This window comes from Macaca nemestrina, chromosome 4 (genome assembly GCF_043159975.1).
Source record: "Macaca nemestrina isolate mMacNem1 chromosome 4, mMacNem.hap1, whole genome shotgun sequence".
NCBI classification, from domain to species: domain Eukaryota; kingdom Metazoa; phylum Chordata; class Mammalia; order Primates; family Cercopithecidae; genus Macaca; species Macaca nemestrina.
The window spans coordinates 71,939,938-71,958,313 of NC_092128.1; the positions used below are offsets into that span (position 1 = coordinate 71,939,938).

The 18,376-nt window shown below is 35.5% G+C and overlaps 1 protein-coding gene across 7 annotated transcripts in view; it reads left to right on the top strand.

Annotated features, from left to right (window-relative positions):
* Positions 1-18,376, top strand: part of LOC105475489 (ankyrin repeat and IBR domain containing 1) — a 155,617-nt gene that overhangs the window by 133,516 nt on the left and 3,725 nt on the right. For all 7 annotated transcript variants that reach the window (XM_011730766.3, XM_011730770.3, XM_011730768.3 and 4 more), the window contains 9 exons: positions 2,026-2,156; positions 6,847-6,981; positions 8,134-8,220; positions 8,311-8,377; positions 10,336-10,481; positions 11,519-11,697; positions 12,592-12,643; positions 16,713-16,824; positions 18,062-18,198. In XM_011730766.3, the coding sequence (XP_011729068.1) occupies positions 2,026-2,156; positions 6,847-6,981; positions 8,134-8,220; positions 8,311-8,377; positions 10,336-10,481; positions 11,519-11,697; positions 12,592-12,643; positions 16,713-16,824; positions 18,062-18,198 (1,046 nt within the window). The remainder of the gene's footprint in view (positions 1-2,025; positions 2,157-6,846; positions 6,982-8,133; positions 8,221-8,310; positions 8,378-10,335; positions 10,482-11,518; positions 11,698-12,591; positions 12,644-16,712; positions 16,825-18,061; positions 18,199-18,376) is intronic.

Here is an 18,376-nt window from a genome sequence, read left to right on the forward strand (position 1 = left end):
TAGCAATACCCTTTGTAAGTGGAATTGCCTCCACAGCTCGACCTTGTTAGCCCTAAATATACTAAGTTCCTACTGAAACTCCTGTCACCCACCAAATTATCTGATAATTCTTTCCACCAACAGCTTAATCAAACCATCTTCTACCAAGTGTGTTCAGAACTGGAGTAAAGTCTGACCAGTTCATTACCACTGTTTCTCTTTGCTGTGTGGAGTTAAAAACCAATGCTTTTATAGTCCAACAGTAGCTGCTGTTCTGTTGTTAATATAAACTTAAGTAGACAAGCTCTTGGGGTTCCTTGCAGCAAGACAGCTCCACTTCTGTATTGCTAGGCTCCATCAGAGGACTGCTTCTGGTGCTCAGCCCTTCCAATCCATACACAGAGCCACTTCCCAGGGGTCAGTGAGCCCAAACCTTTGTCCCCCTTCCCTCCCCAGGGGCTTATATCTAGGGGTTGGGTAACTCTTCTTTTTGAATTTCAAAATGCAAAGGGTCTGATTTCTCCCCTGCTTTGACAGTAGAGCCAACCATTTACCCCTCCACCCTTCTGAAAGTGTCGGCACATAAACAAAGCTTTGATTAGATGGGCCACTTTCAGTGATTCTAAAATGATTTTCTGGCATCTCTTTGAGTAAAGTAAATGTAGGGCTTCTCAATGCACTTAGAGTTAGAAAAGAAAACAAAACCAACTTGATTGCTGACATTCTTGCAGGAAAAAAATTTTTAATTATGCATCTGGAACTCTGTAGCCCCTAACTCTCCATGGAGGGGAGAGGGAAGTTTATAAAATGTAAAATTTAGAATCTTTAAAAACCGTGACATTCCTTAAGATTGTGGATCTCAAATTACAGTAAAATAACTTGAGTTTAAGAAAATGAAGAGTATAAGTTTGATTAGGGATGGAGGGTGAGAGGAGCTTGCCAGATGGGCCATATCATAATGGGCTTTATATTCTTTGCAAAAGCAGCTGGATTTTATCTTATAGTCAGTGGGGAGCAAATTAAAAGATTTTAAGCAATGTGTATTCCAAAAAGATCACTGTGGGATGGGTGGCTGGCAGGGGATTGGAGGATGAAGAAAAGTTTGTTAATGGGGACAAACATAGAGTTAGATAGAAGACAGTATTTCTTATATTTCAAAATAACTAGAAGGGAGGACTTGAAATGATACCAACACATAGAAATGATAATTACTCAAGGTGATGGGTACTTCAGATGTCCTGACTTATGACACATTCTATGCATGTTACAGTCACATCTACCTCATAAATATGTAAAATATTTTGTGTCAATAAAAGAAAAACACATGGAGAGATTTTTTAAAAAATCACTGTGCAAGCAGTGTAGTTGGAGGTGGGCCCTTGAAGGAACTGGGGAGATAAGTTAATTTTCTATGCTTTAGTTGTCTAGGCAAGAGGTATGAAGGACCCTACCTTAAAGCATAAGAACTGGGAATAGAGAGGAACCAGATATGATAGAGAAAGAGGGTGTAATAAATGAGATGCTTAGTTTTAGACGTGTCACATTGAATTAATTTTAAGTTTATCCAGAATACTCATGGATAAAAAAGATGTTGATATTTTTTGCTTTTTACTATGGTAAAGAGTTTCTGATAATTATATTTGCGTCTGGCCTGTTCTGTAAATTATCGTCTAAAGTAACTGTTCTTTCTGTAATTTTCTTTGATACAATTGTTATTTTAAATGGAGTAATATGTTGCATTAAAAAAAAAAAAAAAAAACCTTTTTTGTGTATGTTGTTTTTGGTCCCAGTTTATTTGGGCACAAGTTTATGTAGAAATTGCCCTTAAACCAGGTTTCATGAATAGGTCTTTTGGAATAGAGTTCCTTATCTTGTAATTAGGCTACTCAAAATGAAGAAGTTTAAAAATGTTGCCACAGACACTGATCGGAAAATAAATATTTTATTAAAATTGAGAGCCTGCAAAGAAAAGTCTGGAGGGTTTTTTTCCCCCAGAAGTTGTACAATAAATCATTTATTTTTGTGTTTGTGCTTAATATCCCAAAGTTGTGGGAGTTAGTGAAGCCTACGAGGATGCGGCCAATTGTCTCTGGTTATTAACTAACTCCAAGCCTTGTGCCAACTGTAAGTCTCCAATACAGAAGAATGAAGGCTGCAATCACATGCAGTGTGCTAAGGTAAGAAGTTAAAGAGGATTTTTCATGCTTTGCATTTGGAATCTTAATTTAGTTTGATTGTCAATCCAAAGGATAAATTATTTGAGGGGGCCTGGTACAGTGGCTCTTGCCTATAATCCCAGTACTTCAAGAGGTTGAGGCAGGAGGATCACTTGAGGCCAGGGGTTCAAGACCAGCCTGAGCAAAGTAACAAAACCCCAAAAACGCCATCTCTTTAGAAACAAAAACAAAAACAAAAGGTAAGGGTAAAAATCTGTGGTATTCAACCAGAAGATCAGAAATTCATGAATCCTTCCTTGCTAGTCACCTTCCCCAGTGAGAGTCTTGAGAGAGTTTGTGTGTGTGTGTGTGTGTGTGTATATATATGTGTGTGTGTTTGTGTGTGTGTTATCCAATGATTAACAAAGTGCTGCCTTATATAGATCTCTTGTGAAGCTGGTTTTGGAGTATACGGCTTAGACTCAAGGCCCAAACTAGGCCCAAATCCAGTCCATATACTGTCTCCATACAATCGGCCCTCTGTATCGATGAGTTTCATATTGTTGGGTTCTGCATTCATGGATTCAGTCTACCATGGATCAAAAATACTTAGGGAAAAAAATTGCATCTGTATCGAACATGTACAGATTTTTTTTCTTGTAATTATTCCCTAAACAATGCAATATAACAACTATTTACATAGCATATACATTGTAAGATATTATAAGTAATCTAGAGATTATTGAAAGTATACTAGAGGATGTGCATAGGTTAGTATGCAAATAATACATCATTTTATATTGGGAACTTGATTATTCTCAGATTTTGGTGTTTGCAGGAGGTCCTGGAACCAATCCTCTGTGGATACCAGGGAACACCTGTATATAGATGTCTGTATAATACAAGAACCCAAAGCAATGGCCAGACTTTAGGACTGCTAAAAAAACAAGCAATAAAATAAGTAACTCTTTATTATATTGAAAATGAAAATGCCAACAAAGATTCACTTGGCTGAAAAATACTTAATATAAATGATTAATGTTAGAGGTCAAAAGGCTGGATAGAATAACTACCCTCTTTAATTACTTGTACAGGAAGAAACAGCAGTGTGTTTAAAACAACTCTGCTGGTATATTATTAATAACATTTTATTATTAATAACCTACCTACATTTATGAACATTTTTTTGGTTTAAAATTACAATGATATTCTGATTTATTTTGCTTTACCATTGGAAATGTCATCTATGTATAAAATGATTATTTAAAGTTATTGAGAGGAAAATGTATTTTTTTTTCCTAATTTAGGACATGAAGGAAATTTAAATGGTTAAGATTCCAGTAAAATATAATAATATCTTCTAGGTATTACTTGATTTTTAACTTTGAAGCTTAATGATTGTTACTATACTTGGAAAAGAATGGCAGGTACAAAATAATTTTTGTAAGTCTGTGTTACTGTAAAATTAACATAAATGAACTGGCTTAGTGAGGCAGTAATAATGATTCTCTAAGAGGCAGGAAGAAAAACCTAGGGCAGTGTTGTGAGCAGAATATTCAAAAGTGTTATTTATTGTTCAGCTGAGGATCCAGCCAAAATTATTTCATCTATTTGCGATCTTATCTCCAAAGAGAATGTTAGACCAATATCCCTGATGAACATCAGTGCAAAAATCCTCAATAAAATACTGGCAAACCAAATCCAGCAGCACATCAAAAAACTTATGCAGCAAGATCAAGTTGGCTTCATCCCTGGGATGCAAGGCTGGTTCAACATACGCAAATCAATAAACGTAAACCATCACATAAACAGAACCAAAGACAAAAACCACATGATTATCTCAATAGATGCAGAAAAGGACTTTGACAAAATTCAACAGCCCTTCATGCTAAAAACTCAATAAACTAGGTATTGATGGAATGTATCTCAAAATCATAAGAGCTGTTTATGACAAACCCATAGCCAGTATCATACTGAGTAGGCAAAAACTGGAAGCATTCCCTTTGAAAACTGGCACAAGACAGGGATGCCCTCTCTCACCACTCCTATTCAACATAGTGTTGGAAGTTCTGGCCAGAGCAATCAGGCAAGAGAAAGAAAGAAAGGGGATTCAATTAGGAAAAGAGGAAGTCACATTGTCCCTGTTTGCAGATGACATGATTGTATATTTAGAAAACCCCATCTTTTCAGCCCAATATCTCCTTAAGCTGATAAGCAACTGCAGCAAAGTCTCAGGATACAAAATCAATGTGCAAAAATCACAGGCATTCCTATACACCAATAACAGACAGAGAGCCAAATCATTAGTGAACCCCCATTCACAATTGCTTCAAAGAGAGTAAAATACCTAGGAATCCAACTTACAAGGGATGGGAAGGACCTCTTCAAGGAGAACTACAAACCGCTGCTCAACCACATAAAAGAGTACACAAACAAATGGAAGAACATTCCATGCTCATGGATAGGAAGAATGAATATTGTGAAAATGTCCATACTGCCCAGGGTAATTTATAAATTCAGTGCCATTCCCATCAGGCTACCACTGACTTTCTTCACAGAACTGGAAAAAACTACTTTAAAGTTCATATGGAACCAAAAAAGAGCCCACATTGCCAAGAAATCCTGAGCAAAAAGAACAAAGCTGGAGGCATCACACTACCTGACTTCAAACTATACTACAAGGCTACAGTAACCAAAACAGCATGGTACTGGTACCAAAACAGAGATATAGACCAATGGAACAGAACAGAGGCCTCAGAAATAACAGCACACATCTACAACCATCTGATCTTTGACAAAACTGACAAAAATAAGAAATGGGGAAAGGACTCCTTGTTTAATAAATGGTGCAGGGAAAGCTGGCTAGCGGTATGTAGAAAGCTGAAACTGTATCCCTTCCTTACACCTTATACAAAAATTAATTCAAGATGGATTAAAGACTTAAATGTTAGACCTAAAACCATAAAACCCTGAAAGAAAACCTAGGCAGTACCATTCAGGACATAGGCATGGGCCCAAGGACTTCATGACTAAAACACCAAAAGCAATGGCAACAAAAGCCAAAATAGTCAAATGGGATCAAATTAAACTAAAGAGCTTCTGCACAGCAAAAGAAACTACCATCAGAGTGAACAGGCAACCCTCAGAATGGGAGAAAATTTTTGCAGTCTACCCATCTGACAAGGGACTAATATCTAGAATCTACAAAGAACTTAAACAAATTTACAAGAAAAAAGCAACCCCATAAAAAGTGGGCAGAGGATATGAACAGACACTTCTCAAAAGACATTTATGCAGCCAACAGACACATGAAAAAAATGCTCATCATCACTGGTCATCAGAGAAATGCAAATCAAAACCACAATGAGATACCATCTCACACCAGTTAGAATGGCGATCATTAAAAAGTCAGGAAACAACAGGTGCTGGAGACAATGCGGAAAAATAGAAACACTTTTACACTGTTGGTGGGAGCGTAAACTAGTTCAACCATTGTGGAAGAGACAGTGTGGCAATTCTCAAGGATCTAGAACTAGAAATACCATTTGACCCAGTGATCCCATTACTGGGTATATAGCCAAAGGATTATAATTCATACTATTATAAAGACACATGCACTTGTATGTTGATTGCGGCACTATTCACAATAGCAAATACTTGGAGCCAACCCAAATGCCCATCAATGATAGACTGGATTAAGAAAATGTGACAGATATACACCATGGAATACTATGCAGCCATAAAAAAGGATGAGTCCATGTCCTCTGTAGCCACATGGATGAAGCTGGAAACCATCATTCTGAGCAAACTATCACAAGGACAGAAAACCAAACACTGCGTGTTCTCACTCATAGGTGGGAACTGAACAATGAGAACACTTGGACATAGGGTGGGGAACATCACATACCGGGTCCTGTTGTGGGGTAGAAGGATGGGGGAAGGATAGCATTAGGAGAAATACCTAATGTAAATGACGAGTTAATGGGTGCAGCAAACCAACACAGCACATGTATACACATGTGACAAACCTACACGTTGTGCACATGTACCCTAGAACTTAATGTATAATAAAATAAAATAAAAAATAAATAAACCATAAAGAGTACCTGAAGACAACAGAATGGGAAGATCTTTTTAACTGACTCAAAATCCATAAGCATAAAAAAGGATGTGTTTTCATACTGAATGCTCATATTTTTGGCACTGTCTGATAATTACAGTAATTCAGTGAAATTTACATTAAAATGGGAAACCGTTTTTATATCAGCTGTTCCACTTAGAGGTCTTTTAAGCGTAGTTCTGGTTTCAAAACCAATTTGTCAGTATTGCCAGAAGTTTTTCAAATAGACTGGTGGAGCTTTATATACCAGTGTCAGATTAGAATGCACTTAAAAATGAAACACTTGCATCTGATATTATTTGGAAAGAATCTTATTGATATTTTTAATGATTCCTTGTGATTACTTCATAATATTATGCTTTACATTTTAATATATTCCTATAAACAATAATTTTAAACTACCCCACATCTTTCCATAATGCAGATAATGTCTCTAGAGGAAACAGGAGAAAGAGGGCATGTCTTTGAGAAGATTTGTTCCTGGTCACACAAGCACAGTTATTTAATCTTTACAGATTGGTTGGCTATAAAGCAGAAAATAATTTGCATATTAATGTGGGGAGATGTTTTCATCTGTGTTTTCTTTTGAAGTGCAAGTATGACTTTTGCTGGATTTGCCTTGAAGAGTGGAAAAAACATAGTTCCTCCACTGGAGGTTATTACAGATGTACTCGCTATGAAGTCATTCAGCATGTGGAGGAGCAATCCAAGGAAATGACTGTTGAGGTAAAGAGAACCAATTAAGCCAAGACATCTCTCTAAACCGCTCATTGCTACTGGAGTTATTTTGCATTTCTTTGTCCATTTTCATCTTAATAAGGTATTAAATTGAATATACTTTATAGTAGCCTTTAATTTCAACAAAATAGCTCTGTAAACTTAAGAGCTTTTTCCCTTTTACATTTTCCTTCTTTTAATTTTGGTGAAGATACGTATGAAAAGTGATATATCCCAGCCTACCTCTGTAAATACTTAAAAACAATTTTAACATTAATATCAACAATACAATATTACATTATACTGTAGAGCAAGTGTCTTAGTCTGCTCAGCTGCCATAGAAAATACTACAGACTGGGTGGCTTAACAGAAATTTATTTCTCACGGTTCTAGAGGTTGTGAAGTCCAAGGTCAAGGTGCTGGCCAATTTGGTTCTTGATGAGGGTGCTCTTCTTGGTTTGCAGATAGCCACCCTCTCACTATTTCCTCAGGTGGCCAGAAAAGACAGAGAGACCTCTGGTGCCCCTTCCTCTTCTTATAAGGGTACCAGCCCTATCAGAATAGGGCCCACCCTGATGACCTTATTTAACCTTTATCACCTTCTTACAGGTCCTATCTTCAAATACAGTCACATTGGGGGTAGGGCTTCAAAATATGAATTTTAAAGGGAATACCATTAGTCCATAGCAAAAAGCCATATAATAAAACACTGAAGGCCGAGCACAGTGTTTCATGCTTTTCATCCCAGCACTTTTGGGAGGCCGAGGTGGGCAGATCATTTGAGGTCAGGAGTTCAAGACCAGCCTGGCCAACATGGTAAAACCCCATCTGTACTAAAAATACAAAAATTACCCAGGCATGGTGGTGGGCTCCTGTAATCCCAGCTACTCAGGAGGCTGAGACGGGAAAATCACTTGAACCCAGGAGGCAAGGTTTGTGTGAGCTCAGATTGCACCACTGCACTCCAGCCTGGGTGACACAGCGAGACTCCATCTCAAAAAAAAAAAAAAAAAGAAAATATTGTTTTCTGTCAAGAAAATAATTCACAAATCTGAATGCACTATACCTATCACTAATAAAAGTTTTAAATGATTCCCCCAAAAAACTATTTTAGTAGCTACTAGTTTTTATAAAAGTCATTTGTGGACTTTTGTTTTCTAGGCTGAGAAAAAACACAAACGATTTCAGGAACTTGACAGATTTATGCACTATTATACAAGATTTAAAAACCACGAGCATAGTTATCAGGTATGTCCCAAATAATTTCAAATGAGCTGACCTATACTGTTGTGAATAAATAAAGAGAATGGTTTACATGCTTTATTTCTATTCTTTTAGCTAGAACAACGCCTTCTTAAAACAGCCAAAGAAAAGATGGAACAATTGAGCAGAGCTCTCAAAGAAAGTAAGTTATAAGTTGTATGTGTGATAATTAATATAAAATATCTTTCCATGCTTGTTGCTTCACTATTAGGTTAGGCCCTGAAAGGAATACATTATGTCCATTAGCTCTGAAAGGAATACATTATGTCCATTAGCTCGTTCTGGTACTGTTTTGAGTTCTTTGAAGCCCTGAATGCAGCTTAGCAGATGAGGTCTCTGTGATTGGATTTTCTACCCAGCACCTAGCCGCTTCCTCTTGATGCAGCCTGTGCTGTTATGAGATAAAAACACTTCATGATTTTGCTTACTCTGTGTCACTGCTGATGCTCTACAATGTTGGGAAAAGTGGATGGGTCCTAAAGGACATCACTGACTTAGAGGAGCAAGATACACGTGCTACCCAATTGTCAAGTAACTGAATACCCAAAAATTATTGAGAAAATTTAGCAGAGTGCCTAAGGATGTGGAAGTCAGTAACAGTTTGCAGAGAAATCATTTCAGTGGTAAATAATGAACATTGGGGTCAAAAAGCAAAGCCATGAGGTGGAGCTAACGTGTGGGTCCTAAATTATAAGTTTTATAAGAATATTCCAAAATATGAATTGAGTATTGATAGCATCATTAGAATATAATAACCCACAATGACTACACAGGGTGCAGGTTCTGTTATTTTTGTTTTAAAAAGTCACCTTTTAAAAATAATAGCTTACATATGAAAAGTACATTTTAAGGTGAAAAATGTGATGTTATACTTGGGTTGCTCCAGTTTATCAAAATAATGAATATTAAAATCCTTTCCATTAGGATAATTCCCTAGTCAAGACAATACCATAAGTTAAATGGAGTGGGGAAGAATATGTCAATAGCAGTATAGCCTGCTTGTTAATTATTAGTTCTTAGACTTCATTAAAGATATAACTGTATTAGGCAGTATCAAACTCTTGAAGTATTGTCCACAGTATAAATTGAGAGGAAAAAAATCCTCACAAGTCATACAGCTCTTCAGCAGGGATTTTTGTCTGGTCACTAATGCATCCCTAGTGCTTCCAGCTGTGCCTGACACTTAACAACATTCAATATTTGTAGATGTGAATTATTGCTTCTATTCAGCATTCTGGAAGTTCCAGGCAGCATAACAAATTAGGGGAAAAAAACAAGAAGGTACAGCAATTGAAAGGGAAGAAGCAAAACTTCACTCATTTCTCACATACGTCAGAAATCTCAGGGTAGTCTGTATGTCAGTTTGTGTACACACACTGAATTTCTTTCTACAGGCATCCAAAATAATATGATTTTCTAAAGTATTTGCAAACTTAGATTCTCGTACTTAATTTCTGGTTTTTATTTTTTGTTTTTTTTTTCAGTTAAGTGAAAACCTGGACTGTTATAATGATATTCTTAGAACAAAAAGTCTCAGATGTTAAGGCAATTTCGTCTTCCATCTTCCTCATTCTTCCTCCCCTTCTTTCTTTCTCTGGATTTTTTTATTAACTAGGATTAGTTGTCTAGTTGTTTGCCAGAATGTTGTATCTTTTTCCTTACAGTATTGATTTTACATAATTAGGCTTTTTTTATAAGCAACTTAGAAAAGGCATTTGTTCTCATTGTTACGCAGGGAAATTCTGCCAGGGATAATCTAAAAAAGTAAAGCCTAGAACCTTTTGGTTGACCTAAAGCTAGATTTGCTTACCAATGGAGTGAGACCAGAATCCAAGATGAGTATGTGCATTCCTTTATGAATACCATCAGTGCTCCTGGGCTGCTGGGGCATATACTTCTTTTATAAACACATACATGTCACACATGAGTATTTTATGTGGTTTTTTAGTTTGGTTCAAATAAGTATTTTCAGACAGTTACTTAAAAGTTTTTGTCCTAATGATCCTTCTTTTTTCTTTTTTCAGAAAAATGATTGTTTAATTAATATTACAAATGGCATATTTGCAAAAACAAATTCACTGTGCCTCAATTACTTTTTAGCTGAAGGAGGCTGTCCAGATACCACTTTCATTGAAGATGCAGTTCATGTGCTCTTAAAAACTCGGCGCATTCTCAAGTGTTCTTATCCATATGGATTTTTCTTGGAACCTAAAAGCACAAAGAAAGAAATTTTCGAACTAATGCAAGTAAGATATTTTTTAATTACATTTAAATAGCAGCAGTTATTACGAAATACAGAGTTTTTTCTTTTTCAAACCACTTACTTTATTTCATGTGGACATGATCAGTAAAATAATTTTCTTTTCATTTTTTAAATAGTTTTTAAATAAAGGAAAAGTTACCACTAATAAATTAAAATTTTCTTTGTTTAAATTTGTCACTCTGCAGGTCTGAATGAGTTATGAGTGATGCAAACATTTCCTATAGCATTTTTGTCTTTGTTTTAAACTGGTTGATGTTTGAAATCAGGCATATTTCTGATTATGTAATTAAGAATTTTATCATCAAAGATGAAACAACCCATATTACCTACAAGATGAGAAAGTTGCTATTTACCAGTTTATTTTTTAAATACAACTGAAAAAGTTACAGTATTTAAAAAACAAAAACACCTAAGCCAGTTAGCATCACTATAGCTAAATAACTTCATTGTACATTTCTTTTCTTTTGAAGCCACTATACTTTCTCCTGTTACAGTTTTCATGTCACCCTTTGAACTGTCCTTTGCTAATTTATATCCTACATTTCCATCAAGGATCAGTACTCATTTTCTCCATACAGCCTTCCAGACTTGACCCCGATCACTGTCGTCTTGCCTTAATTCAAATTCCTTCAGCACTTTTATATAGTCTGCACTATGGCATCATGCATTTGCTTGTATGGTGCATTGAAATGTATTAGTTTTTTTCACATAGACAGATTATAAATTCCTTGTAAACAGCTGCTATACTCACTGCTTCTTTGTAGTCTATACCAATTTCATTTCTATAAATGCCTATCAAATAAGTGCTTTTTTAAAATTTCACATGATTTTATATCTCTTTCATAATCTAGAAAACATGTACAAAATAGAAAATACATTACATAGGAAGTTATTTCAAAATTTGAACTAATTTCTTACTTCAAAAGAGTTAGATTTAACTGAGAAACCACATAGACTCTGGATTTGCTATTGATTAACCTATGAAGCCTATGATCTTTTTTTTTTCTCTGCTTACTATAGACAGACCTAGAAATGGTCACTGAAGACCTTGCCCAGAAAGTCAATAGGCCTTACCTTCGCACACCCCGCCACAAGATCATCAAAGCAGCATGCCTTGTACAGCAGAAGAGGCAAGAATTCCTGGCATCTGTGGCTCGGGGAGTAGCTCCTGCAGACTCACCAGAAGCTCCAAGGCGCAGGTAAGAAGGATGTACACTGGAAATCATCCTGGCTCCAGCCACAAATGCCAGCAGTTTTATGTTTTATCCAACTAGGGTTCATATTCTTGGAAATTATTTACACCTAAAATATGGATAGCTCATAAAAGTATGTTAACTTTTTTTGGTGATTTTTTTTTTTTTTCCTCCATGCTATTTCTGTTTTTCTTGTTATTTTTTGTTTATCATTGTGTAGCTCCTTAGACTAAATTAACCTAGGTTAATTTCACATTTCAGGTGAACTCATAATTAAAAGTATTCTAATGTATCATTTCAAATATGTAATATATGTAGTGATTTGATAGTTATAAACATCTCATGATGTAGAATTTGGAAACTTTGCCAGCTTGTTATGGTCATATTTGTATTTTTGTATTAAGAAGTTGTGAAGGAAAGAGAAATTTGATATTTGTAGTTATTCAAGTGATAAACTCATCCACTAAAGATCACTTGAGTTGTGGTTGTTTTATTTTACATACTCATACTACTTCTGTAAATTGAAGCATACTTTCCTATTTACAATAATTATAAGCATTAAACATTCCTTTGGCACTATTTTACATAAATTCCTTTGATCCTATTTTTATGTAATATTTATGAGTAAATATTTACTTGTAAAATAAAAATAGAAGCGGTTATAAAATACTTTGTTATAACATGGTAATTTTTATTTTTTGATCATTTTTACAGAAACATAAAAACTTAGAATTTGAAAGAAATAAATTATCATTTTAATTCTGTTTTAATAGTTGATCTACTTTGGTTAAGCAAGTTCCAACAGAGGAATTTAAAGTAATGTTCAAAGGGCAAGGATCTGATTGTATATACTTTGTAGTACTGATATTAAATCAAATGGTATGTCTAATTTCTTTGTAGCTTTGCTGGTGGAACATGGGATTGGGAATATTTAGGATTTGCATCACCAGAGGTAATTGTTTTATGGGGTTTTTGTTTTTGTATTTTTTCTTACTGCAATTGTGCTTGCATTTGCATCCTTATCTATTCTAAATCCTACTGAGATTATCAGCAGTGCTCTCTTTCTTTTGTAACAAAAATCCTTGACAGAGCCTACATTTAGCTATTTATGTGGTATTGGTATATCATCACATTGTTAAATGCATTACTCTTTTATTGTTTTCAATTACTGAGTAGTCAGAATTAAGGCAAATTTACAATATACATTTTTGGTAAATATCTTCTAATTTGTTAATAGAGAGTTTATTAGAAATGCATTTCTAGTCATAATATTGTTTTAGTCTGAAACTATTAAAAATATAAAAGAACGATCCATTTTTAAGGTTAATGCAACAACCTGAGGGAATTGATTTATAATCAGTTGCTAAAGTGGAAAACTTGACAGTAATAATGTGTATGCATAAAGAAATGCTTTGCTTAGTTGCTTTCTGCTTATCTTCAAGACTTTCACACTCTTCTTATTTTTTTGTTGTCATTATTAATATACCGTTTTAAAATACAGAAGGTCTAAATTACACTACAGATAACAGTTGTGGCAAATAAAAATAAGACAGAGTGAAACTCTTAATCACATAACTGTTTTCTGAGATTTAAATTGCCACTGTCACTGTTGAGTCTGATTTTAAAATGGTTTTAGCAATTCTCTCTACTTCTCTCTTTCCATCTTTGCTCTTTATTAACCAGTATTTGACGCCTATAATATGATAACCCTTCAACTTAATTTTTGGAAGGGTACAGAACAAATGAGGAGAACTTGGTTTGTAATGTATAACCCATTTGTTACCTGCAATTGAAAGACAATGAAATTGATTATTATCCAGGCATGACTGTGGCTTGTTTAAATCAGATACTTGCTCTTTTCAGCTGCTGAAGATACTTGCCATCACCTGTGGTTTTTGTATTGGTAGATACATCCAAGAAAATATTGACTTGAAAAAAATTGTGCTTAGAGCCCTGATCTGGACATTTTAAATTCACTTAAATTATTTTAAAAATTGTGATATATTAATGAAATTTTCATTTTAAAACTAATTATGAACCTTTATCTGATCCTGCATTTATTATTTCTATGTTTTAATACATTTACAGCTTCGGGGATATTGTGGAAAACTTCCACATAAAAGGAAGAATAAGCAAACTGAAATTATAAAAGAAAAAAAATACTAATGATTTCCGTGTTTTAAGGTAGAAACACTATTTAGCAAAAATAAATAAAACCTTCATCAGTGTATTCACAAGCATGTATGTGTATCATCTTGCAGCTTCTGGCTCTGACAGAAACTTAAGGAATCATGAAATATTTGTCCTTGAATATTGAGGGCCTACTAATATGACTGTTACTTTATTTTTTATGAATTGATAATTTTTTAGAAATTATTTACTTTTAGTTTTCTTTAGTCTTTGACACATTGAAACACTAGGCTTTTACATAAACCTTATTGCAGATATAAAGAATTACTACACATTGTTAGACTTTCAAATTCTGCATATGTATGACTATCGAGTAACTGCCAGAGTTATATTTTTGAAAAATAGCTCTCTGCCTTAATAGTGAGGGAAAAAACAAGGTTACCAACTTCAGTAGACTTAGATTGAATTTATATTTTTTTCAGTGAAGTTAATTTCATTGTACTCTTTTCAATTTAACTTGAGTCTGGCAAGCATAAAGGTTTGTTTTATGCTACTTTAAAGGCAGTGGAGCTCAGTGGAAACAGCATAAAGTCTGAGGAACACCTGAATTCAAGTTCTAAGTGTAACTTATTAGATCCTAGGCTATGTTCTTTCTTAATTTCTCATCTTTACAATGTGGATGGTGATACCCCATGGAAGTTCTAGGATTAAAGCATCTCATTAAGCCACTGACAAAATTGTTGCAATTATTACTTAAAACAGCTCCTTACAGCCTCTCCCTCTGTAAATCTTAGAACATTTTAGTCTTCTCTGTATCCTTAACATTCTCAAACCATTTGGAGTATACTGACTAAACCCTTTTAATATACATTCTTGAAGATCTTAGGAATCCTTGGAAATTTTCAGATAAATTTTATGAGAACAATATATTTAAGCCTGTTGCATCATGAGAGAATGCCATCTGAGAGTTTTCTGTCAGACGATTAGATATACAAGTTTCTTTTGCAGTTGCTTTTAAACGGTTTCATTTTCTTAAATTGGAAATATGTATAGTCTATGGTCAGTAATAGTTTAATGCATAACTTTGTACCATTATCAAGTTTACAAAGTCAGCAAATTATCCCTAATATAAACCTTGAATTGAGATAAAATTTTCATACCATCTTTGTCTAAGAAATGTAGCTGCCGTTCCTCACGGTCTGTTGAGCCTTGATGACACTTAATAAGTCATCAGTTTGAGATCATGGGCCTGTAGGAAAAGAGGAAATGATGCCCCACCTCAGCAAGGCATTTTAAAGAACCTGTATAAACCTTCAGGGCACTTGGAGTATCTTTCATTTATTAGTTTCTAACCTAACAGGATGCCTCCCACTTCTTAGGAGTCCAACTACTTATATAAATGAAGAAGTTTAAATAAAGTCACCAGAGTAGTATGATGTGAAAGTTTTATTTGTGATACAAAATTTGTCTTCACCTACTCCTAGTACTTTCACAATATAAGCATATTGAATATTCTAGGGTAACCAGGATAATCATAAAGTTGAGTATCTTAGTGTTTATCATGGAAAAACACCATAATGATTGTCTAAATTAGCCTTTTTATGTTGGTATCATGTACCCTGGCCTCCTCTCTTCTCTTCCTTTCTCTTTTATTCTCTTCCCTTCTGTCACATTTATACCCAGGTAATAGCAGATGGTCCCAGGTTGTACCCTCTGGTGATAACAAACTCACTTTAAACATTGTCACAAATGTAAAATAGACTGAGGACATCTGCCTAAGTCTGTGTTCATCCCATATGCTAAATAGAAAACGTTTCCCCTACCTGTGTTGTAAATAGCACCACATATTGACTTATATAGAAAAGAAGCTAAATAAGCATCTTATTTTAAAGCTAACCTAACATTTGTCTTTTAATCTAGTTATTCGATTTGTGAATATGGTATGTAGCAGTCCCAAAGAATAGAAAATCCAACAATCTGGCAACTACTTAATAGTGTGTGTTCTTTTTTACTGTTGTTCCTTTTTTTCTTTTTCTGTTACATGTATCCCAGTCACTTTTTTGTTTTGTTTTGTTTTTGTTTTTGTTTGTTTGTGATGGAGTCCTGCTCCTGTTGCCCAGGCTGGAGTGCAGTGGCACAATCTTGGCTCACTGCAATCTCCACCTCCTGGGTTCAAGTGATACTCCTGCCTCAGCCTCCCGAGTAGCTGGGATTACAGGTGCCCACCCCCATGCCCGGCTAATTTTTTGTATTTTTAGTAGAGATGGGGTTTCACCATGTTGGCCAGGCTGGTCTCAAACTCCTGACATCAGGTGATCTGCCTGCTTTGGCCTCCCACAGCACTAGGATTATAGGCGTGAGCCACCGCACCTGCCCCCAGTCACTTTTTTAAAACCACTTTCGTGTCCAGGTGCAATGGCTCACACCTGTAATCCCAGCTACCTAGGAGGCCGAGTAGTAGGGATTGCTTGAGGCCAGGACTTCAAGACCAGCCTAAGCAACATAGCAAGCTCCTGACTCTAAAAATAAAAAAATAAAAAACCTCCCTTCAAGGAAAGCCTTACTTAAATGAGTAATATGATTGTAGTGTTAATTAGATAACAAGATTCTTGAAATCATCAGGCATATGAAATAGGGGTGTTCTAATGTAGCATTGGGGCTTGCAAGTATTCCTAATTTAGGCAATTGTAATGACTGTTGAAAACTTTCTTTTTCCATTTTACCTTTTGTGTTTCCTTGGCATGGCAAAACCTGATGTTTCAGCCAAGTGATTTTATAAGATGTGTATAAAATCACAAACTTTTTCCCCTGGAAAAAAGTGTGTAGTTTATTTTATTTGCATTTTAAAAATTGCATACTCTCTTGTATTTTATAACCTTTGGTTTATGCAGGAATATGCTGAATTTCAGTATCGGAGGAGGCACAGACAGCGTCGTCGAGGAGACGTTCACAGTCTACTCAGTAATCCTCCAGACCCTGATGAGCCAAGTGAAAGCACTTTAGGTAAGTCCTTGGGTTGAGTATGGTTTAATCCCATAGTTCTCTTGAATTTATCTTTCAAACTGGCTGATATAAATGTTTGTGAACGAGTTTGTCATTTAGATATGCAATAAATATGCAGATGCTTCTGTTGTGACAAGACACAGAAAATCAGAGGAGTTAGGAGCATGGTCTGTGGAGTCAGGCAAACTTGGCTTCATGACCCCATCTCTGCTGCATATTAGCTGTGTAACTTAAGTCACAGCCTCTCTAAGGTTGTTTCCACATTCTAAAGACACAATAATAATAGTGCCACCTTATAGGCTCATTGTGAGTATTAAATTAGATAATGCTTCTAAAACATTTAAGCACCTAGTGAAGCACTCAGTTAATTGTCGTATTGATTGATACTGTTTTTGTGTTCATGGAATATTTGTCTCCTAGCCTTAGTTGTCCTGTAGACATTATTTAAGAGAGAATTTCTGGCATTAGAGATAAATTATTTTAATTATTCAACTTTTAAATGTTAAATTAATAAGTGAAAATCTTCTGACTATAATGTCAGGATCAATGGGACTAAAGATTTGCTGTTCAGACTATTGTAAATCCCGAATTATTTAATTTTAAGAAATCTAAAAATGAAAAACCTTTACTAGTTATTGCTTAACAAAAAAAGAGAAATGGATAGTAGCACTTGCATTTATGAAAAGAACCATATAGACTGCAAGCAAAAATGTAAAAGTCAGCCAGGCACGGTGGCTCATGCCCGTCATCCCAGCACTTTGGGAGGCCAAGGTGTGCACATCACAAGGTCAGGAGATGGAGACCATCCTGACCAACATGATGAAACCCCATCTCTACTAAAAATACAAAAATTAGCCAGGCATGGTGGCGCACGTCTGTAGTCCCAACCACTCAGGAGGCTAAGGCAGGAGAATCGCTTGAACCCAGGAGGCAGAGGTTGCAGTGAGCCAAGATTGCGCCACTGCACTCCAGCTAGGTCGTCGACAAAGCAAGACTCCATCTCAAAAAGAAAAAAAAGGTAAAAAATCATGGATTTGAAGTGATAGTATCATATATATTATTGCTCATTAAGACAAATATGGAAGAGAAATCCCAGAAAGATTAAGTGAACATGTCAACACAAGTTTTCCCCAGCACTGAAAGAGAAATTGCCAATCTAAACAACCAGGTGTATGAAAAAAATAAATGAGTCTTACTTGTCACTAAATTGTCTTTGGTACCAATTGCTTTGAAACAGATATTCCAGAAGGCGGCAGCAGCAGCCGCAGGCCTGGCACATCCGTGGTAAGTTCTGCATCTATGAGTGTGCTGCACAGCTCTTCCCTGCGTGACTACACCCCTGCCAGTCGCTCTGAAAACCAGGACTCTCTTCAGGTAGCCTTTCTGAGCAGCCTCATTGCCTATGCTTTTACTGTTTGTCTGTTGAGTGTGGTTTCCTGTTGTTACTTTCATCACTTTCCTGTTTCTTCTTTCCATTCTAAAATCTTTATTTTAAAGATGTGCTGCAGGAAAAGATTTTCCTATATTTTAGATTCATTTTAAGGTATTTTTT